The sequence below is a fragment of the Perognathus longimembris genome, chromosome 14, assembly GCF_023159225.1.
Source record: "Perognathus longimembris pacificus isolate PPM17 chromosome 14, ASM2315922v1, whole genome shotgun sequence".
NCBI lineage: Eukaryota > Metazoa > Chordata > Mammalia > Rodentia > Heteromyidae > Perognathus > Perognathus longimembris.
Window position 1 is genome coordinate 1,167,862 of NC_063174.1, and position 20,859 is coordinate 1,188,720.

The 20,859-nt window shown below is 64.0% G+C and overlaps 2 protein-coding genes across 2 annotated transcripts; one reads left to right on the plus strand and one right to left on the minus strand.

Moving 5' to 3' along the window:
• Positions 1-75: 75 nt before the first annotated feature.
• Positions 76-17,054, minus strand: Efs (embryonal Fyn-associated substrate). Its single transcript, XM_048362875.1, has 10 exons — positions 16,970-17,054; positions 15,700-15,928; positions 14,427-14,637; positions 13,326-13,652; positions 9,366-9,883; positions 4,504-4,759; positions 3,953-4,063; positions 3,231-3,863; positions 2,883-2,972; positions 76-527 (listed from the first exon to the last, which is right to left on the minus strand). The coding sequence occupies exons 1-10, from the start codon at positions 17,052-17,054 to the stop codon at positions 99-101; spliced, it is 2,889 nt and encodes a 962-aa protein (XP_048218832.1). The 3' UTR covers positions 76-98.
• A 380-nt stretch (positions 17,055-17,434) lies between these two features.
• Positions 17,435-20,032, plus strand: Il25 (interleukin 25). The gene is given in 4 exon segments (XM_048362876.1): positions 17,435-17,655; positions 19,775-19,796; positions 19,798-19,872; positions 19,874-20,032. Coding segments are annotated over 4 exon segments (477 nt in total).
• The last annotated feature ends 827 nt before the right edge of the window (positions 20,033-20,859 follow it).

Below are 20,859 nucleotides of genomic sequence, written 5' to 3' on the forward strand. Positions count from 1 at the left end.
CGGAGTCCGGGGGACGTCCGGCACCCGGCGGGGGGCTCCGGCGGGCGGGGGGCTCTGGCGGGCGGGCTCCGGCGGGGGGCTCCGGCGGGCGGGCGCGGTCAGGAGGCCAGGCGGGCCAGCAGGGTGGTGAACCGCTGCGCCTCGCCCGCCAGGTCCGCCACGCAGCGCGCCAGCTCCTGCGCCGCGGCGCTGGACGGGTAGCCCAGCGCGGCCCCCTTGACGGCCAGCACGGCGCCCCGCAGCGCCCGGCCCAGCGCCGCCCCGGCCGCCCCGACCTGGGCCCGCACGCGGGCCGCCGCCGCCAGCCGGCCCAGGGCGTCCCCGACGAACACCAGGCGGTGAGCGGCCACCGCCACCTGCTTGCCGAGCGGCACGAAGAGCCCCGGGGGCTGGCCGGCCCGGGTGCTGGCCAGCAGCGCCGCCACGGCCCCCTGCAGCGCCGAGTGGTGGCCCCGGCACTGCCCGGCGTAGAATCGCAGCAGCTGCAGGTCGCCCGCCGCCGGCGGCTCCCTCGGGGGCGCCGTCTCCTGAGGGGAGAGACAGGGCCGGTGAGACGCGCCCGCCGGGGCCCCCCACGCCCCCCCACGCCCGCCCTCCTCCCTCCCACTCAGCTCCTCCTTCCACGGACCCCACAAGTTAGATGCCTGGGGCTCGACGTCCAGACTTAGCGCCAGACAGGCCTAGAGCCCAGCAACCTCACCCCGACCTCCCGACGGCTCTGTGAGCCTCTTGGGTTCCTCTGGTGCGTGTGAGGGGCCGAGCCGTTGAACCCCGGGCTTCGTGCACGCTCGGCAGACCCGCCACCACCAAGCCCCACTCCCAGGCCCCCGGGGCCTTGTCTTGAGAGCTGAGGATCCCCGTCCAGAGCCAGCCTGCGAGGCGCTCCTATCCCAAAGTAGCCCCCCAGAGCCAGTAAAAAGCAGAGCTGTGCTCAGGTCGTGGAGTGCTGGCCTTGAGTGAAGAAGGGAAGGGCAGCCAGGCCCGCGTTTAGGCCCCAACGACCGTCACATACACACCAACAACTCCCCCAGCACTGGAGCGTGGCTCCGCGGTGCACACTGGGCAGCGTACGGGGACCTGGGTGTGACCCCCAGCACCACAAACACAGAAAGGCAGCAAAACTCCCCAACCCGCCGTCCCCTCCCTTCCCAACAAACAGCAACCAAGCCCAAGGAGGCGAGGACACACTGTCCAATAGGAACAGTGGGAGCCACACATGAAATTTTAAAAATATTTTAGGAGCCACACTAAAAAGTTTTTAAATAGCTGGCAATTCATTTTTTTATTTTTATTTTTTATTTTTGGCCAGTCTTGGGCTTGAACTCAGGACCTGAGCACTGTCCCTGGCTTCTTTGTGCTCAAGGCTAGCACTCTGCCACTTGAGTCACAGTGCCACTTCTGGCCGTTTTCTGTATATGTGGTGCTGGGGAATCGAACCCAGGGCCTCATGTATACGAGGCACGCACTCTTGCCACTAGGCCATATCCCCAGCCCTGGCAATTTATTTTTATCTGGCTTCAAATATAAAAATGCTATAGCTTCCACATGTAATCAGCATGGAGAATACTGAGTTAGTTTCACACTAAGCCTACAAAATCTGTTTGTCTTTTTGTTTTGTTTTGTTTTTGTGCCAGTCCTGGGCCTTGGACTCGGGGCCTGAGCACTGTCCCTGGCTTCTTCCCGCTCAAGGCTAGCACTCTGCCACTTGAGCCACAGCGCCACTTCCGGCTCCCCCCCCCCCCCCGCCGTGTATGTAGATGCTGAGGAATCGAACCCAGGGCTCCTCGCATGCTGGGCGAGCTCTCCACTGCTCAGCCACACTCCCAGCCCTCTGGTATGTTTTGTATTCACAGCACGTTTCAGTTCCGACTGGCCACCTCAAGGGCTGAGGAGCCGCCTGTCTCCCAGGGCTGGGAGGCTTGGACCCGAGGCTGCAGTCGGTCGGATGGACCTAACCCCCGGGATGGGCTTGGCAGCGGAGCGCCACGGAGGACTCTCGGGGGTGTTGGCGCGGCGTCCCGAGACAGACGCTGGCACTTGATAAACACCGGACGGCTGGTAGCCATTGTCTTTCTTATGCTTATTCTGGACTGGGAGCAGAGAACTACTACTTCACTTGGCTAAGGCCCAGAGAGATTAAATGGTTGCTGTGGAGCTGGTTTCCTCAGGGCAGAGCTGGGATTAGGAGCCGGGTCTCTTAGGAACCCAGGAATTCACAGCTGGAAGGAGGCTTAGCAGTCACGCGGCCCAGGTCTGACCCACCCCTGGCTGCCTCGCCGACTCCTTGCTCCCCTGTCCCGTCACGTGGCCTACTTCGCTGGATGTTTTCTTTTCTGTTTGCTGGTGGTTGGCGCCATTCTTTTTTTGCCAGTCCTGGGCCATGAACTCGGGGCCTGAGCACTGTCCCTGGCTTCTTTTTGCTCAAGGCTAGCACTCTACCACTTGAGCCACAGCGCCACTTCTGGCCGTTTTCTGTATATGTGGTGCTGGGGAATCGAACCCAGGGCCTCATGTATACGAGGCGAGCACTCTTGCCGCTAGGCCATCTTCCCAGCCCTGGGCCCTGGGTGGTGGGAAGTCACAGAGACGAGGCACAGTCCCTTAACGTCTTTGCTCAAGGCTTGTGCTCGGCCACCTCTGCCACGCCTCCACGTCCAGCTCTGTGCTGGTTACTGGGAGGTTACGTCTCACACACTTCCCTGCCTAGACTGGCCTCGATCTGCGATCCTCAAAGCTCAGCCTCCTGACTCGCTAGGGTTACAGCCGTGAGCCGCCAGCGCCCAGCTCTCTGGATGGTTGAATTACGAAAACCCTGTCGCCCCAGTCCTGGTCACGCCTTTCCCGGTCTAGTCCTCTTTCCTAACACGCCCTGCCAGGGTTACCTGCTTCTCTGGCCGCCCTTTGTCTGGAAGTTCAGAGTCTCCGGGTGAGGCTTTATCCGGAGGCCTGGGGCCTGGAGTTTTATCCACGCCCTGCAGAGGGGATTGGGTCTTGGTGTGGGAGGCTTCCAGGCCTTTCTGCCCCTTCCCAGACCCCCTCTGAGTCCGCCTGCCGTTGGGGGTGACAGTCCGGCCTGCAGGGCCAGAGCTCTGGAGCCCTGGCTGGGCTGGGGGCTGAGTGTGGATCTGCCCCCGGGCGAGGGGCAGGGGAAGCGGGTTCTGCCCCCGGGCCCCGGCCTGGCGGCCCCTCCTGGGTGGTGGCGGGCGGGCGTGCGGGGCGGGCTGGGTTACCTTCAGGTGGACGTAGTCGTACTCCTCGGCCGTGGGGATGCCTTCGTACTCATTGTGAGGCGCCACGGGGCCAGCCTCCGCCTCCGGGCCCGCGGGCTCCCCGTCGGCCTCGGGGGCCCCGTAGACGGGCAGGCGGGGCGGGGGCGGGGGCAGCGGCCGGTCCTGGATGCTGCCCTTGCGGGCCGGGGCGGGGGAGGGCGGCTCGGGGACGGGCAGGGCGGGCAGCGGGCGCCGGGACAGGCTCTCCGCGGAGGGCAGCCGCGGCCGGCGGGCGGGCGGGGGGCTCCTGGCCAGCAGCGGGGCCGCGGCGGCGGGGGGCTCCGGGGAAGGGGCGTCCGGGCCCAGCAGGGGCACCTCGTAGATGCCCTCGTCGGCGTCCCCGCTGGCCAGCAGCTCCTCGGGGGCCTCGTAGAGGTTCAGGAGGGCCGAGGCGCGTCTCAGGTTGGAAGGGGCGGCGTGGAAGGGGGGCCCCGGCTCCCGGCCCTCCTCCAGCTCCGGGGGCGGCTTCGGGGCCAGGGGCACGTCGTAGGGAGCCTCGTCCTCTCCCGCGGGCGCAGGGCGGGCGAAGGAGGCCGGGGAGTCGTAGGGGCTGCTGGGGCGAGGCCGGGGCGCAGCGGAGGGCACGTCATAGACCTGGGAGGGGGGAGCGAGGGGCGGGTTGGCCTCCGGCCCAGGTGGGCCCTCCCCCCACCCCCCCACCCCCGCCGGCCTCTAGCCCTCACCTCTAAGCCTTCTCCAGGGGCAGCCGGCTGGGTCCCGTGGCCTCGGGGGACCTTGTAGATGGGGTCCGGGGAGGGTGGGCAGGGCCGCGCGGGCGGCGGCACCACATACACCTGGGGAATCCAGACAGGGGCGTGTGCCGGTGGAATGTGGGTGCCGGTGGACCCCAAGTGTGACCCGCAGGCCCTTGGATCTCCCTTCTCCCCCTCCCACGCTGGGGGACACGGAGCTCAGAGGGCTCGCGCCTGCCATCCTCGCGACTCGGGAGGTCGAGATCTGAGGACGGTGGTTCAAAGCCAGCCCGGGCAGGAGCGTCTGCGACCCTCGTCCCCAAGGAGGCACCCAAAGAGCAGGAAGTGGGCGGCAGCTCCAGTGTGGGGGGAGCGAGCCCTGCGCAAACACAGCTCAGGGACCACGCCCAAGCCCCGAGTTCGAGCCCCAGGACGGGCCAGGGGCCAGCGACCACCCCCACCGCACGGACTTCAGGAAGCCGGTGGGGAGCCGCGTCTCCGAGCCGCCCCGCCGCCCTCCCGCGGGCTTCCCCGGTCCTCACCTCGCGCTCCTCCTCCTGGCGCTGCGGGGCCGGGCGCGGAGAGCCGGGCCGGGCGGGGGGCGCGGGGCCCGCGGGCAGGAGCTCCACCCGGTTGGCGGGCACGATGCCCCGCCGGCCGTGCAGGGAGCAGAGGCACCAGCCGCGCAGCCCGGCCGCGCCCTCCCCCCGCAGCACGCGGAGCACGTCCCCGCGGCGGAAGGACAGCTCCTGCGGGGACTCGGCCGTGTTGTCGTAGAGCGCTGCGCGCGAGCTGGGCCTGGCGGGCGAGGCAGAGCGAGGACGCCCTCGAGTCACGGAGGGCGAGGCAGAGCGAGGACGCCCTCGAGTCACGGCCAGCCTCCTCGGGGCGTCCTTATGCCACTCACGTCGGGGAAAAGCCCTCTCCTGGCCCAGCCCCTCGGGTCAGAGCCCTGCCTCACTTCTAACCTTCATGGCCGTCCCCCCCGGCTTCTGGTACATTCTCTGAGCCGGCTCTCCCCTGCCTGAGGGCCTCTGCACTTGTCTTCCCTACCCGTTTTCGGCCCCTGTCCGCTTCCATCGGACTGACCCTTGGGCATCCTCCATCCTTCAGCCCCGCTCAAACGTCTCTTCCTCGGAGAAGTCTTCCCTTCTCTTCCCCACGGAGCCTCTGTGATCACCTCTGCCCTCTGACTTCTCCAAGCCGGGAGCAGCTACCTTCCCACGGTCCTCGCCAAGGGGCTCACCCAGAAGCGGGCCTCTCGCTCTACGCGGTAAGGTAAGGTCTCGCACCGCCTCCTTTACCTTCCTCTGCTCCTGTCATTACCCCTTCCAGGCAAAAGGTTAGAGCAAGCCTGGGAAAAGCTGTCTAGACAGAGTGCCGAACCGAGGCCATTGTTTCGTTCTCTGCTCCAGCAAGGAAGGTCCTCCCAGGAAAGGCCGGGGTTGCCATGGAGAAGGGCAGGCATCCACTCTGGGGGGCGGTGTGTGCAGGGAGGGGGGCCAGCAGACCAATCAAGAAGGACCATTACTGGTCTGTTTCCAGTCCTGTCGGGTGGGGGCACCTAAGCTTTTTCCCTTGAGAGCTGTATGCTCAGGTAATAGGTCACCCATGGCAAGCACAAATGATGTATCCAGACACGGTGCAAGACTTTACTCATCCCATTCTCACAACCTTGTGAGGAAGGACACATCATTAGCTCCATTTGGGAAAGAAAACCGAGATAGAGAGGTTAGTGTTTTGCTCATGACACATAGCTGGTATGCTGGTGGGGTATGTTTTGTTTTGTTTTTTGTCAGTCCTGGGCCTTGGACTCAGGGTCCTGAGCACTGTCCCTGGCTTCTTTTTGCTCAAGGCTAGCACTCTGCCACTTGAGCCACAGCGCCACTTCTGGCCATTTTCTGTATATGTGGTGCTGGGGAATCGAACCCAGGGCCCCATGTATATGAGGCAAGCGCTCTTGCCACTAGGCCATATCCCCAGCCCTGCTGGTGGGGTATGATTTGAATCTAGACTATTTGATTTCAGAGCCTGCCCTCCCAATCATTCCCTCTATTGCCTTTCAACAACTGCCAATATCTAGGTCTTCCTCCCGTTCTCTTTTTGTGCCTGTACTGGGGCTTGAACTCAGGGCCTGGGCACTGTCCTTTAGCTTTTTAGCTCAAGGCTGGTGCTCTATCACTTGAACCACAGCTCTACTTCTGGCTTTTTGATTAATTGGAGATAAAGTCTCACGGAGCTGGGTACTGGTGGCTCACACTTGTAATCCTAGCTGGTTAGGAGGCTGAGATCTGAGGATCATGGTTCAAAGCTACCTGGGTAAGAAAGTCTATGAGACTCTATCTCCAATTACTTACCAAAAACTAGAAAAAAAATTTTTTTTTTTTGCCAGTCCTAGGGCTTGAACTCCGGGCCTGAGCACTGTCCCTGGCTTCTTTTTGCTCAAGGCTAGCACTCTACCACTTGAGCCACAGCGCCACCTCTGGCGTTTTCTCTATATGTGGTGCTGAGGATTCGAACCCAGGGCTTCATGTATAGGAGACGAGCACTTTACCACTAGGCCATATTCCCAGCCCCCAAAAACTAGAAATGGAGCTGTGGCTCAAAATGGTAGAGCTCTAGCCTTGAGCAAAAAAGGTCAGGAACAGTGCCCAAGCCAAGCCCCATCGCTGACATCCCCCCCCCCCCAAAAAGGAATCTCATAGATTTACCTAGGCTGGCTTTGAACCATGATTCTCAGATCTCAGCCTCCTAGCTACTGCTAGGATTACAGGTGTGAGCCCCTGGCAATTGGCCGTTGCTTCTTCTGTAAATTAATAACACTAGTGAAGTCAAGAGGGCCTATGACTCAGAGATGAGTACAATGCATATCAGGGCTTCCTAGATCCAATTTCCCTTTATTATAACTTTTCTTGGTGATCTTGTCTGGTCGCTACTGGCCAGGTAACCAAATGGACTAATTCAATTAAAAAATCTCAAGCTAACGACCTCTCAGGCTACTGTGGGGCGGTGGGGACAGGGTTCTGTGCTCACTCAGCAGGAATGCCCCATCTTCTTGGCAATAGTTTCTACGGGTGGATGAGTGAGTTTCTTGGGGGGGGGGGGTTGCAGGGCGGAATGCTCAGCCTTCAGCTGGCACTCTACCACGCCAACCATGACTCTCTGGACATCCCCCCCCTCCCCTGGTTTTAGAGGTAGTGCTTCTGTACTTTTCTGTGGGCCTCAAACCTCAGTTCTTCCACTCTTGACATTCTGAGTTGGCTGGGTGATTTTCAGCTTTCTCCCGTTCTTTTCGTGGGGTGCAGTGGGCGGAACCAAGGGCTTTGTGCATGCTAAGCAAGTGCTCGACCACGGGGCCACACCCCTGTCCTCATCAAACCGTTCCCATTATGCTGTTGTTTCTAAAGAATATTGTCTGGCATAGGGAAAACATGCTAATCCTGTTTTCTCGGTCCCAGACAGATCCATGCTTTTCTTCCTAATAGTAATACAAATCAGTGTTTTGGATGTCGCTAGGGGATTGAAAGCAAAGTTCTAGAGGCAGACAGACTTGGGCATTGAGTTCTGGTCCTGGCCCATTCTCACTGGGTGCCTTTGGGCAGGTTGTTGGCCTTACTGTGCCTCAATGTCCCCTTCTGTCACCAAATATCCATTTCTGGACAATAATGGTGTTCTCACAAAGTTGCTATAATGCATCCAAAAAACCACAACAGGGGCTGGGAATATGGCCTAGTGGTAGAGTGCTCGCCTCGTATCCACGAAGCCCTGGGTTCGACTCCTCAGCACCACATAGATAGAAAAACCTGGAAGCGGCGCTGTGGCTCAAGTGGCAGAGTGCTAGCCTTGAGCGCAAAGAAGCCAGGGACAGTGCTCAGGCCCTGAGTGCAATGCCCAGGACTGGCAAAAACCAAACCAAACCAAACCAAAAAGTCACCACAAAGTTAGTATAGGCTAGGTATAATAACCAGTGCTCAATAAATATTAGCCATTATTAGGATCGGGTGAGTTTGATGATCCTATCTACCCTCCAAAAATGGGAATGTCTCCCTCCGGGTCTTGGAAAGCTGATCAAGCCTGCCATCTTCCTGAGCCCCAGCTCCGCGTCAGAGGATCCGGGAGGCATTCCACCCCCGGGCCTCCCGCCCCGGGCCCCCCGCCCCGGGCCTAGCTCTGCACTAACGTCTTCCCAGCCTTTTGGTTGGAGAAAGGGCCGCAGTCAGGTCCGCCCTGGGGGGGGTGCAATGGAGGCAGTTGCCCTCCCCTTCCACTCAGTGAGAAAGGGCCAGGAGTGGGCGGTGGCCTGGCTCCCCGGGACTCCCGCGGGGCGTGGGGAGGCGCCCACAGCCCACGTGTCCCCCCCCCCCCCCCGCGTGGACCTCACCGCGCCCGCAGCCGAGCCGGGCAGGAGGCGGAGCCGGGGCCGGGCCAGGGAGAGCTCCGCCCCGCACCAAGTTTGAATTCTGCCCGACGGAGCCAAACCGCTGGAGCTGGAGAGGCCGCCCCAGCCGGGGCTGCGGGATGGGGGGGCGGGGGGGGGGGCGGACCCGACGCCGGGTGTGGCCGCCCGCCCGGGCCCTCGCGGAGGCCGGGGCGCCCCCCGCGCTCGGGGAGGCCTCGCGCCAGCTGTCCCCTCCCTTTGTCCCCAGTCCCCACAGTGGCCCGAGGCGGGCTGACCTCCCCAGCCTCCCCGGCTCCGCCGCCCCGCGTCCCCACTCTCCCCTCCGGAAGGGCCATCTTCCTCCCGCGCTCGGCCGCTCCGTCCTTTCCACTCCTCTCCAATCGCAAGCCCCGCAACCATGGGGGGGGGGGACCCGTTCCCGCCCAGAGCAGAGCAGATGGGACGGGGGTCCACTGTCCCCCTCCATCAAGCCAGGGAGGAGAAGGGGGAGAGGCGGGGGAGGCCCCCATCCTGGGATAGGGGAGAAGGGGGAGAGGAGGGGGAGGCCCCCATCCTGGGATAGGGGAGAAGGGGGAGAGGAGGGGGGACTCCCCCCCATCCTGGGATAGGGGAGAAGGGGGAGAGGAGGGGGGACTCCCCCCCATCCTGGGAGAGCCAGGGGAGAAGGGGGAGAGGAGGAGGAGGCTCCCATCCTGGGATAGGGGAGAAGGGGGAGAGGAGGGGGAGGCCCCCATCCTGGGATAGGGGAGAAGGGGGAGAGGAGGAGGCCCCCATCCTGGGATAGGGGAGAAGGGGGAGAGGAGGGGGGACTCCCCCCCATCCTGGGATAGGGGAGAAGGGGGAGAGGAGGAGGGACTCCCCCCCCCATCCTGGGAGAGCCAGGGGACTGAGAGCAGCGAGAAGAAACGCAAGTGAGGGGACACAGCCCCTTCCAGAAGAGGGAGATGCAGGCGGGAGACAAAGAGGGCGGAGGAGAACCGCGGCCCCCCTCCCGGGCGCACTCACCGACGTGGCAATGGCCATGGCCGCGGCCTCCGGGGCCGCCTGCTCCGGGCCCGGCCGGGCCTCGCTGGCTTCAGCGGCGGCGGCTCCGCACCATGGCGCGCGGCCTCGACGCGCGGAGGCCGCCCGGGGGGAGGCGGCGCGGGCAGCCGGGGCCTCCGCCGCGGTGGCGGGAGGAGGAAGACGCCCACGAGCCCTCCGGGAGGGGAGGCCGCCGGGCCCGGCGGGGCGGGGAGCGGGGCGGGCCGGGGCGTCCGCGGGCCCGCATCCAAGGGGCGCGCGGCCTCCCGGGGGCCTGCGAGCGGCCGGGGCCCCGCGAGCGGCTGCCCGGGGCCGCCCAGGCTGGCGAGGACCCGGCCCTCGACGCCTCCCCGGGCCGCCCCGAGGGCTGGCGCGGCCCCGCCGGGGCGGTCGGGCCGGCCGAGCGGGTTCCGGGCCCACCCTTCCCCGCCCGAGGGCTGCGCGGCGCCCGGCTCGGCGGCGCGGCGGGCGGGGAGGCCGCGAGGGCCGCGCCGCGTGGCCTTCGAGTGGGCGCCCGAGGCGCGCGGGAGCCGGGCCGCGGGGCCGGGCGGGGCGCGATCCCCCCGCGCGCGCGCGCTCCGCCCGTCCGGGGGCCCCGGGGCCCCCCGCCCGCCCCGCCCGCCGCGCCCCCGGCCCCGGGCCGCTCCGAGGTGTCCGGGGGGCCGAAGGGAAGGGCGAACAAAAAGCGAGGCGCGAAGAGAAGGGAGGGCGCCGGGCCGGGGTCCTGGGGGGGCGCGGGGGGCGCGGGGGGCGCGGGGGGCGCGCGGCGGCCCTTCCCCGGCGCCCTCCGGGACGGCGCGTCCTCCTCCCCGCGGCCGCTCCGCTCCGCTCGGCTCCGCTCGGCGCGGGGCTCGGTCCGGGCGCCCGGGGGAGGGCGGGAGGGAGCGCGAGGGAGGGGCGGCGGGAAGGGGGCGCGCCCGCCCAACGCGGTGTTGAGTTTCAGCCCGGGACCCTCGCGCCCCGCGGCCCCGCGCCTCTGCCGGCGACCTCGCGGAGGGCCCGGGGGCTCCCCCGTCCCCCCCCCCCCCCCCCCCCCCCCCCCCGTCCTCCCCGTCCCCCCGCCCCCCCTGCCCCCGCCCCCGCTCCCCCGCCCCCCCGCCCCGCCCCGCCCCCGGCCCCGCTCCCCCGCCACGCCCCCCGGCCGCCCGGGGCCTCCTCCTCCTCCTCCACCAGTCGGGGCCTGTCCGCCCGGCACGGCCTGGACGAGCCCGGGGAGCCCGGAGCAGAAGAGGGCCCGCTCATCCCCAGGACCCCGAGCCTCCTGGGCCTCCTGCCCCCCACGCCTGGGTCTTTTCGGGGGGGGGGGGCTACCTCAGAGCCTCTCATCGGAAGTTTGAGAGAACCCTGTCTTCCCTTTTTGACATTCCTGTTTCGTGGTGGTTGTTGATGGTGTGTTTTTGTCACACTGGATCCAAAGGTACTTGGAACAAGTGTGTGTGTGTGTGTGTGTGTGTGTGCACGCTGGTACTGGGGCTTGAACTGGGGCCTAGGCTCTGCCCCTTAGCTTTTTCCTTCAAGGCTGGCACTGTACCACATGAGTCACACCAACACTTTTGGCATTTGCTGGTGCACTGGAGATTCGTCTCACTGACGTTTCCTGACGGTGTCCCATTGCGATCCTTCAGTCATAGCTAGGATCACAGGCGTGAGCCACTTACACCAGGCCCGGCCCGGCATTGCAAAAGCAAGATGCTCAAGCTGAAAACCTGCAGTGCGTCTTCCATGTTTGCATTTCACAAATGAGCCCGCTTCCAGCCTGTGGACCGTCGGGGGCTCTCCTCCTTGCTTCATCTGTTGATAACCTTGGAAATCTTTTTTTAAATTTTTGGTATGGAGGAATTGAACTCAGGGCCTCAGGCATGCTAGGCAAGCACTCTACCACCAAGCCACGTCCCCCCCCCCACCTTGGAAATCTTCTTTAAAGCCTCTGGGAAGCCAAGGTCTTGGCACTGCGCCACCCCTTCCTCCTGCCCCTCCGCGTGCCACGGGCCTATGCGTGGTGGCCGGAGATCTGGCCGCAGCCCCCTCTGCCTCCTGCTGCCCCGAGCCCTGTGGGGGAGCCCGCCCCGGTGGTGGTGGGGGGGAGGAGGGTTCTGAGAGCTTCTCCAGTGCACGTCGGGGAAAGGCGCCGGCTTTGGGCATGGCCATCGGGGATGGCGTGCAGACGCAAGAGCGGGGCGTGGAATCTTGAGCACGCGCGGCCTCCCTCCATTGGGACACGAAGGAACTTTAAAAGTGTGCCGGCACTTCTGCAGGAGAGCCCCCCCCCCCCCACGCCAGTTCTGGTCTAGCTGGAGTTGGCTGCCAGGGCAAGAGTTTGCATCCCCTCCAGCCCCGAGGCCCCAGGCACCGAGGGCCCTGAAGTCTAGTGGGGGCCCAGGGCCTGCCAAGGCACCTGAGAACCCCTGGCCCCGAAGGTAAGTGCTCTGGAGAGAGGGGGGAAGCGAAGCGGGAGAAAGCTACCGGGATCAGGCAAGACGGTAGCCTGGGAGAGGGGGAGCCGGGCTCCGTTTATGGGCACCGTGGAACAGCAGGAATGTCCAGGCACCGAATGGAGTGAGGCGTGTTTTGGGAGCTGTGTGATCTTGGTCGAGCTCTGGGACGTCTTCAAGTCTCCGTTCCTTTTGTGACGGAGTGAGGAATATGAGAGCAAGCGGCGAACTACGTGGAAAGCAGCTAGGAAAACACTTTTCAACCACTGATGACGACGGTGATGTCGATGATGATGGTGAAGACGATGATGAGGACGTCGCTGCCAAGGGCTCCTGCTTGCTCAGCTTTCAAGCCAGGCCTCCAGACCAGCTCTTCTCTGATTATTTTGGAGATGACTCTTGAGGACTTCTCTGCAGGGGCTGGCTTTGAACTACAGTCCTCTGGATTTCAGTCTCCTGAGTAGCTAGCGTCACGGGAGTGAGCCACAGACTCTCAACTCTCCCGTACTGGATTCCTCTTGGCCTGGCTCTTTTCTTACTCTGCTTTCAAGAAGCTGCTAGATGTTTCTTGTGGAGGGCCAAGTCCTCCACAAAGCCCTGGGCCCTCATCTGTGCGCTCTCCTTTGTGACGTGGCTCGGCCCCGCTTTTAGCTCCCGGTGGGAGGGGAAGCGGCTGCTCAGGCGGTGCTGTCTTGCCGGAGGAGCAGTTTCGCCAGCTGAACCCTCAGGGTTTGCCCCAAACGTCTGTCTTCCCGGGGCCAAGCTCTTCTGTCTTTCTTCTCCCCCCCAGGGCCTGACCAGCTGGCCTCTTCCTCAGCCCCCGTTTCCTGGGCCTCTGCTTGTCCTACTTAGTCAGGAGCTCAGGTACTGCTGCGTCCTCCCGTGCTCCTCTCCGATGCACAGCACCCCAACCTCCCGGGTTCCAGTCCCGGGTCCAACACCAGCTAGGGACTGGCTACCGTGAGCCCCACTGGAGCGTCGGGCGGCTTGTCTGTAAAGAACTTGGAACAGCAGTGCGCTGTCAGCATGCAGAACATTCTAAGAACAGTGCCTGGCCCGAGATGCGTTGGACAGAAGCAACTGTTTGTTTTTGTGTCCCCGGGGCCTGACCTCAGGGCTTGGGCCCCGTTCCTTGAGCTTTTGGGCTCAAAGCCAGTGCTCTGCCCCTTTGAACACAGCTCCATTCCCAGCTCTTTGGTAGTTAATTGGAGGTAAGAGTTTCACGATTCCAGGCTGGCCTTGAGCCACGATCCTCAGATCTCAGCCTCCTGAGCAGCGAGGGTGACAGGCGCGAGCCGCCGTACTCCGATAAAAGCGAACCATGACTGTGCATTGGAACCAGCTCTGGAGAGCCCCAAACCACGGGGGAAGTAGTGTCCGCCCTCAAGAAACTTGGATCATGTAGATCGTGTCTGGATCCATTAACACCCCAGTGCCTAGAGAAAAAATGCATTTATAAGAATCAAATGGGAACCTCCACTGCGGCCCGTAGGGCCCGAGGACTCGGTACCTGCTCGGCGCGTCCGCCTCTCCTGGCCGCTTGCTTCCCGTCGCCCCCGCGTTCCTCAAGTGTGCCACGCTGTCCCACCTCGAGGACCGCGTGTGGCTGTCCTGCTTCCTCGTCCTGCCTGGACGTCCCCGCGCCATCCTCCGTCCCGGATCCCCAGGAAGGCCGTCCGTCCCCGTTAGCGATGCCCTCCGACTCCCCAGGCCCCTGACCCCCGCTGCCGCCCCGCCCCAGCTCGGAGCACTGCTTGTTCTCCTCACAGCGCGTGTTGTCACCTTGGCTGTCGTCCGCCTTCTCCTCGAGGGGAGCGTTGTAAGTCAGGGACTCTCTCTGGCGTGTTCACGTGTCTCCCTACACTTCAGAGTGGAACTGCGTTCTGTAGAGCGGATGCTCCGTAACGACTTGCTGAGTGGCTCGATGAGCGGAGGCAGCCATGACTATAGGACAAAGCTGTGCACTCCCAAGCTCTCCTTGGGGAGTCCTGCCCCTGTGCCGGGTGCGGTGGGTTTTTGTGCTCGTTATCTCGCTAACTCCGGTGTTCCACGTTGTCTCACGGCCAACCTGGGTCTTCCTGGAAAGCAGATTCCCCAGCCTGAGGGCTTTGCCGCTAAGGATGTCAAAAGGGATTAGCAACCTAACCGGACATTGGCGGCTCACGCCTGTCATCCTAGCTACTCAGGAGGCTGAGATCCCAGGGTCATAGTTCAAAGCCAGCCTTAGGCAGGAAAGGTCTGTGAGACTCTTTGTGTGTGTGTGTGTGTGTGTGTGTGTGTGTGTGTGCCAGTCCTGGGGCTTGAACTCAGGGCCTGGGCGCCGTCCCTGAGCATTTTTGCTTGAGGCTGGCGCCCCCACAGCTGCACTTCCGGCTTGTCCTGTGCAGGTGGTGGGTTTGGTGCTTGCCAGGCCGGCCCTCTACTGCCAGGCCGCATCCCCAGCCCCTCTGTGACACTCTTCTCTCCAGTCAGCCACGGGAGAGTCAGCAGTGGAAGAGTGTCATCCCTCAGTGAAAAGGCTCAGGGGCAGTGCCGGCCCTGCCTTCCAGCCCGTCCCCTCAGATAATCATGGGCAGCCAGGAGAGTGGCGTTCTGGAGAGTTCCCCCGTGCCGCCAGTGCCCCGCTGGGCCGCAGGGAGCGAGTGACAGGCGTCGGGAGCCGCGGCTGGCTGGCGGTGCGTGCCATTCCGGGAGCCGCGGCCGGCTGGCGGTGCGTGCCATTCCGCCGCGGCGTGCCGGTGGCCTCGCTCGCTGGGACGCGGAGGAGCTGGAGCCGCCTTGCTGGGCTCCAGGGGCTGCGGTCCCCAGTGACCACGCCGCTCCTGCCGGGCTCAGGAATCAAGAAGAAGAGGGAGAGGGGACGGAGGCAAAGACCCGCCCCAAAGCGGCCAAGCCTCGAGGCAGGAGGCGGGGACTTGATTGTCTTCCTGGGAGGGAGCCCGACAGGCTTATTCTAGCTCGCTGTGAGCCCCGAGAGTTTTCCACGCCAAGGGTGGGTGGGGGGAGCTACATTCCATCACGTGAGCTCCACTCTTTCCTTGCAAACCCCAACCTCTTTTCCAGGGTGCGGGGGGTGGAGCCGGAGCCCTCTCTGCCACCATGTCGGAGCAGAGGGTGCCCCACCCACGCGGGGAGGGTACCCTTCCTGCCGGGTGACCCTTCCTTGCCTGCCACCCCCGGGCTTCTCCCCATCGCCACCCCCGTATCCCCACGCCCCCGAGGATTCCCTGGAAGCTGGGGTGACTCAGGGATTCCAAAACTAGTCACCCCAGGAGGAAACCCTCTGGAAAATGTTTCTCATGGCAGGGAGTCACCCTAAAGAATCACACAGAGAAGATAAGGATGGAGGCGGGGGGGGGGGAGCGGGGGGGGGGGCCGCGGCTCAGGTGCTGCTGGGTCAGGCCCGGGCAGGCCTTGCCTCTGCCCTCAGCTACAGGGGCAAGGAGCTACCCCAAAAAGGCTTTCCCGAGGGCAAGGGCCCAGTCCCCCCGTCCAAGACCCTTCTGCAGAGTCAGTAGTGGAAGTGAAAAGCTGGGGTCCCTTGCAGCCCCCTCGAGCGCCGCGCCCTGCGCATTGGTGGAGGTGAAGACCCCGTTCTGCTCCGTCAACCTGGGGAAGCCGGGGCTTTGGGAGCAGCCCTGCGCCCCCTACCAGCCTGCGCCAGGACTGAGGAACAGCAGAAGCCACCCCGAGACCACGCGCCAGACCCAAGGCTGGGGACCAGGAAGCGGAGCTGGGATGCGGCCAGCAGGCTGAGCGCCCTGGGGCTCTGGGGAGGGGCAGCCGGGCCGGGCGGGCAGGGAGCCTTCCCGGGGAGTGGGGCTCCCCTTTAGACGCGGCCCACTGGGGCGTGCCATGGCTTCCGGCCACGCACGTCCACTCACGTTTGTTCAGGGCTGGAGTGGAAAACGGGGGCAGCCCCTTTCCCACTCCGCGGCCTCCGGTAACTCAGGTCAAGTGACTGAGTCGCGTGAGGCCTCAGTTTCCCCGTCTGTGCCGGGAGGACGATGGTTTTCGTGCCCACGGTGTCACGGCCCAGGTGGAATGAGGTGCTCCCCGGCCGGGGCTCAGCATCCCGCGGGGCACGTGGACACACACAGGGCCAGGGCGGCCCTGTAGCAGAGGGGAAAGGCCTGCGTGGGAGAATGGGGGTGGGTGGAGAGGGGGGTGGTATAGGCCTGTCTTCCTCACTCCAAGTCCCCACTGGTTTCTCTGATGCCCCCTCTCCCCCGCGCCGGCCCTCCCCCTCCCCCTCAGGACTCACCCCAGCGACCTCTCCCAGTGCTCTAGAGTGTTCTCTGCGCCCTCCTCTCTCTGGGGAGGCCGCCTTGCCCCCCGGCACTTGCGAGATCCCCCTCACTCTAGGTGTTGGAAGTCACTCCTAGTTCCCTCTGTTTACCCCCGAGTCCTTGGTTACTGCAGGAGTATTTTCTGAGGGAAAGCACATGCAAATAAGCATGGGTGATTCTAGAGACAATGTCTGTGTACGAGTGTGTTGGAGTGGGGTGCTCCACGGGCAGGAGGGAAGTAAACATGTGTACAAGCCCCCCCCCCCTCCGCCAGGGCCACGCTGGCCCATCCCCTCCTGGCCAGTGGAGCCCATGTTCCCGAGAGACGCTGAAGTTGCACGCCCTCCCCCCCTCCCCCGCCCCTCGCCGGAGGAGGGCAGCTGTCTGTCCATCTTGCTGTCCATCTATCCGTCTTGCCCTGAGGCCCAACCGGCGAGACCTCCGGCTGGGTCTCAGGTGACGTGGTCACTGCGATCCTCCTCCCTGCCCCGCCTCTCACGGGGCCGTGGGGTTCCGGCGGGCCCTGCCCATCCAAGCGGCAGACCCCCGCACCGGAGCCTTCCCGACAGCCCTGCGGGGGGACGCCTGCCCGTGACTCACGTCCAGCGAGCAGGGAAAGTGGGCGGGGGGCGGGGGGCCGTCAGGGCGCACAGACTGGACAAGCAGGGATGGTGGGAATCGGGGGCAGAGAGCAAAGGGGGCCCCGACGGAGGGGTGGAGCGGAAGGACAGCCCTCACTGGCCGCGGGGGAAGGCGGGCGGAGTGCAGGTCAGACCCCGGGTGGGAGCTGGCAAGCCAGGCAGGGCAAGCCGGGCAGGGCAAGCCGGGCAGGGCAAGCCCACTCGGCCGCTCTGCAAAGACCCACGAGCCCAGGGCTCTTCCGTTCGCGTCCCCACGCCCGGAAAACGGCGGAGATCAGCGCCCATCAGCACGCTCATCACAACTTCCATGACAGGAGGATCGGAAACAGCGCTGGGAAACAGGCTCAGGGTTTTTTTTTTTTCTTTGCTTTGTTTTTCTTTTCTTCTCCTTTTTTTTTTTTTAATCTCAAGACACTCCCTCCAAACGATAGTGGAAATAAATTTGAATAAGCAAAACAGGTTTGCTGGGAATAAAAGCCGGGCTCCTGGCCTTCCACGCTCAGCCTGCTTCCAGAGGCCGCGAGCCAGGCGGACGGCACCGGCCAGCGCCGCCAGCATGCGCGGGGTGAGGTCGCTGGGGGCCTGGGGGGATCGGCTCCGGGGTCGGGGCGGCCGGGCGGGTGGGGGGCTCCGGATCGGGCGACGGCAGCTCTCCGGGTCTCCGCCCGCAGGTGATGGTCCTCTTGGCGATGGTCGCGGGAACCCTGGGTGGCCCGGTCCAGAAGGACTGCAGCCACTTGCCCAGATGCTGTCCCAGCAAGGGACAGGAATTCCCCGAGGAGTGGCTCCGGCGGACCCCCGTGCCCGTGACCCCCCCGGCGCCGGCGGGCCCGCCCCCCAGCCCGGCGCTCTGCAGGGCCGGCCAGGACGGACCCCTCCACGGCAGGGCCATCTCCCCGTGGAGATACGAGTGAGTCTGCCGTCCCTGTCCCCCCCCCCGCCCCCGCAGGTGCCACCAGGGGGGTGTCGGGGACACACGTGCGTGCGGGGGTTCTCTTCGCTTTGCCCGGCGCCCACCCCTCTCTTCCGAGGGAGTCCGGCAAGGTCTGAGGCTCACGCGGGCCCCCACGCGAGCCTCAGCGCTGCTTCTCCTCGGGTCGCTTTGTGCCAGTAACGGGCAGGTTTGCGGGGCCGTTTTTCCTTCTTTTTCTAACCTGTAAAACGGGGTGGCGGCCTACGGGGCCCCGCAGATCGATTGAAATAACGTGTGTCGGGAATGGCTTGGAACGTTGGGTTGACACGTTTCTCTCCCTCTCCCCTCCCCGCTCTCCTCCTTCCTTCCTTCTACCTGGCGGGTTCACAGCTTACTGACTACATAACGGGGGGATATTAGCACGATACAAGCATAAAATATTCCAGTACCAAATGCTACTGTCCCGAGCTATGAAGGGATGAGAAGCATGCTAGGGAAATAAACCACTCACCTCTTGAGGGCAGTCGGGCGGTAGGATCCCTGGGCTGGTTATCTTTGATCCTACTCATGGTCCTCTTATTCTCCTGTACAATGTACCACACAAGTACTATGATTCTGTCTTTGTGCCATGATGTGAAAATATACAAGGCATTCCTGAAATAGAGACAAAAAGCCAACTATTAAAAATGATGCTGTTAGGGACCCCAAACCTGCTTTCTTCTGCACTGTGCCCTCGCGGGGAGTCGGTGCGGACTCCCCGCGCATCTGGCTCTGCTTAGCTTCGGCACGCGGCCGGGGGGCGCTTAGGGCGCTAGGGAGGGGATCCCTCTGACGGAGATCAGGCCTGAGGTGAGGCCACAAATCAAAACGCTTTGGTCCGGAGGCGAGCCCGGCTGTGTGGGGAGCCCTCTGCGAGAGCTGGGTGCCGGAGGGGGCCGATCTGCTGGCCCCAGATTCCTGGTTGGGAGGCGGTGAATCCTTGATAAATCTCAGGGGTTCCGTGACACCCACGGGTGAAAGGAGGTGCAATGTTCAGCTCAGGGAAAGCGGCAACACCGAGGACGGTTAGGGAAGGGCAGCGTCTGCCCCGCTGGGGACTCGTGTGGCGTCAGAACCCCTGCCCGCAAGGTACCCCTTTCACTAGCCGAACCCAGTTTGCCTAGGCTTGTCTGTGTGGAGAGGAGTCTTACAACCTGGCGGTCGTCCGCGGGAGTGCCGGAGGGCCTCCGTGTCCACCGCTTGTCCGCCTCTCTCTTAGCACGAGGTCCTGTCAGGTAGAGCAGCGTCTTCCCAGGACCCCCGAGTGTGCGCGGCCACAGCCCCCCGTGGGGGGTAGAGCTGGGCAGTGCGAGTCGTTATTTTGTATCCTTCTACGTGTTTGCCTGTCAGAACAGTGTTTAGCTTTGCGATAATAGTAATGGGGAAACAAATCCCACGTGAAGCTGGGTGCCGGTGGCTCGCGCTTGCAATCCCGGCTACGCGCGAGCCTGAGATCTGAAGATCCTAGTTCAAAGCCAGCCTGGGTAGACAAATTCAAGAACCTCACCTCCGATTTATCAGCAGAAAGCTGAAGGTGGAGGTGTGGCTCAAGTGGTAGTGTCAGCCTTGAGAGAAAAAGCCAAATGAGAGAGTGTGGGCTCGAGTTCAAGTCCCAGTCCCAAGCTTGCCCATTCTAAAACGTAGCAATGCCATTGAGGAGCCTTACCCTGGAGCCTCCGCCGTGTAGATCGGCACCGAGCAGAGCTTGTCTTCTGGAGGCTGCTCGCCCCTCTCCCCTGTTCCCGTGGACTCGGGACCCCGTGGAGAGCAACTTTTCCGACCCTTCTGCACACTTACGATCCCAGCGATTGGGGTTACACAATAGGTGTCAGAACGGAGGGACTGCTGGGGCTGGTGGCTCACACCTGTCACCTTTGCTTCTGAGGAGGCTGAGCTCTGGGGATCCCAGTTCAAAGCCCAGCTCGGGGCGGATAGATAGAAACACCCAGAAAAGGAGCTGTACGTGACTCAAGTGGGAGAGCACCACCAGCCTTGCCTGAAAAAAAGCCAAACAACAACACCAGGCCCAGAGTTCAAGTGCCAGTACTGGCGAGGCTGACCGGTGCCGTCTCCGCAGGCTGGACCGGGACTTGAACCGGTTTTCCTCAGGACCTGTACCACGCCCGCTGCCTGTGTCCACACTGCGTCAGCCTCCAGACCGGCTCCCACATGGACCCCCCGGGGCAACTCGGAGCCTCTCTACCACAACCAGACCGTCTTCTACCGGCGGCCGTGCCTGGGCCAGCCGCGCGCCCGCCTGCGCTACTGCCTGGAGCCCAGGCTTTACCCGGTGGCGCTGGCCTGCGTGTGCGTGCGGCCCCGGGTCCTGGCTTAGCCCGCCGGCGCGGCCCAGGCGCGGCCCCGCGGGGCGACCGGCCTCCGGGGCGATGCCCAGCTGCGGGACCCTGCGACGGGAGGGGGCCTGGGAGAAAAGCACACTTTCTGCACTTTTGGGGAGCACTTGGGAAGGCGGCAGCTTCAGCCGAAGGCAGCTGGAAGCGGGGGGGGGGGGGGGGGGGACGGCTCCTCTCGGGGAGGATGGAGAGAGCGCCACCCACCCCCGTCTCCGGGCCTCGCTTCCCGCTTCTCCTCCCCTCCCCCCCCCCAGACACTGGCTTGCTGTTTCCCCTCGGGCCGCCCTCCCTCCCTCCCTCCCTCCCGCCCTCCCGCCCCTCCCGCCCTCCCGCCCTCCCTCCCTCGAGTACTAGGAACGTATCCTCTGGCGTGGATCACTTCGAGGAGGAAACTATTATTGAAATGGAGAATTTTACTCAATAAATATCTGTATTTTAACATGGCCTCCTTTGCCGTTGGCGCGCGTGGGCCCTGGGCCTCCTGCGGCCCTCCCTCCCCGCCCTCCCTGCCCGCTCCCTCGCTGGCTGGCTGGGCCCCAGGGTGGGAGACAGAGGCCCGTTGAGGCTCTTCCAGTGGGCACACAGCGCCCCCTTGTCTCCGCAACAATCTGCCTTTGTCCTGGCTGCGGCAGCTTGGTTCTGGGGGTGCTGCCGGGCTCAGCCCCCCATTCTAAAAGGAAAAACAAAAAGGAAGGATCAGCCAAGGGAGAGGATGAAGGGGCTGGGGGGGACACCGACGTCTTCAGACTGGGTCACCGGGGCTCCGGGCGGGTGCTGGTCTCTCTGCGCGCTGCCCGGCTCCTCTGGC

Excerpts from the sequence above, each read along its gene's own strand:
- Efs (XM_048362875.1), bottom strand. The coding sequence starts at position 17,054 with ATGGAAGTTGTGATGAGCGTGCTGATGGGCGCTGATCTCCGCCGTTTT. Across the intron at positions 15,929-16,969 it reads AACGGAAGAGCCCTGGGCTC|GGCCGCCCTGGCCCTGTGTG; the intron begins GTGGGTCTTTGC and ends CCTCTGCTACAG. Across the intron at positions 3,864-3,952 it reads CCCCTGGAGAAGGCTTAGAG|GTCTATGACGTGCCCTCCGC; the intron begins GTGAGGGCTAGA and ends CCCCCCTCCCAG.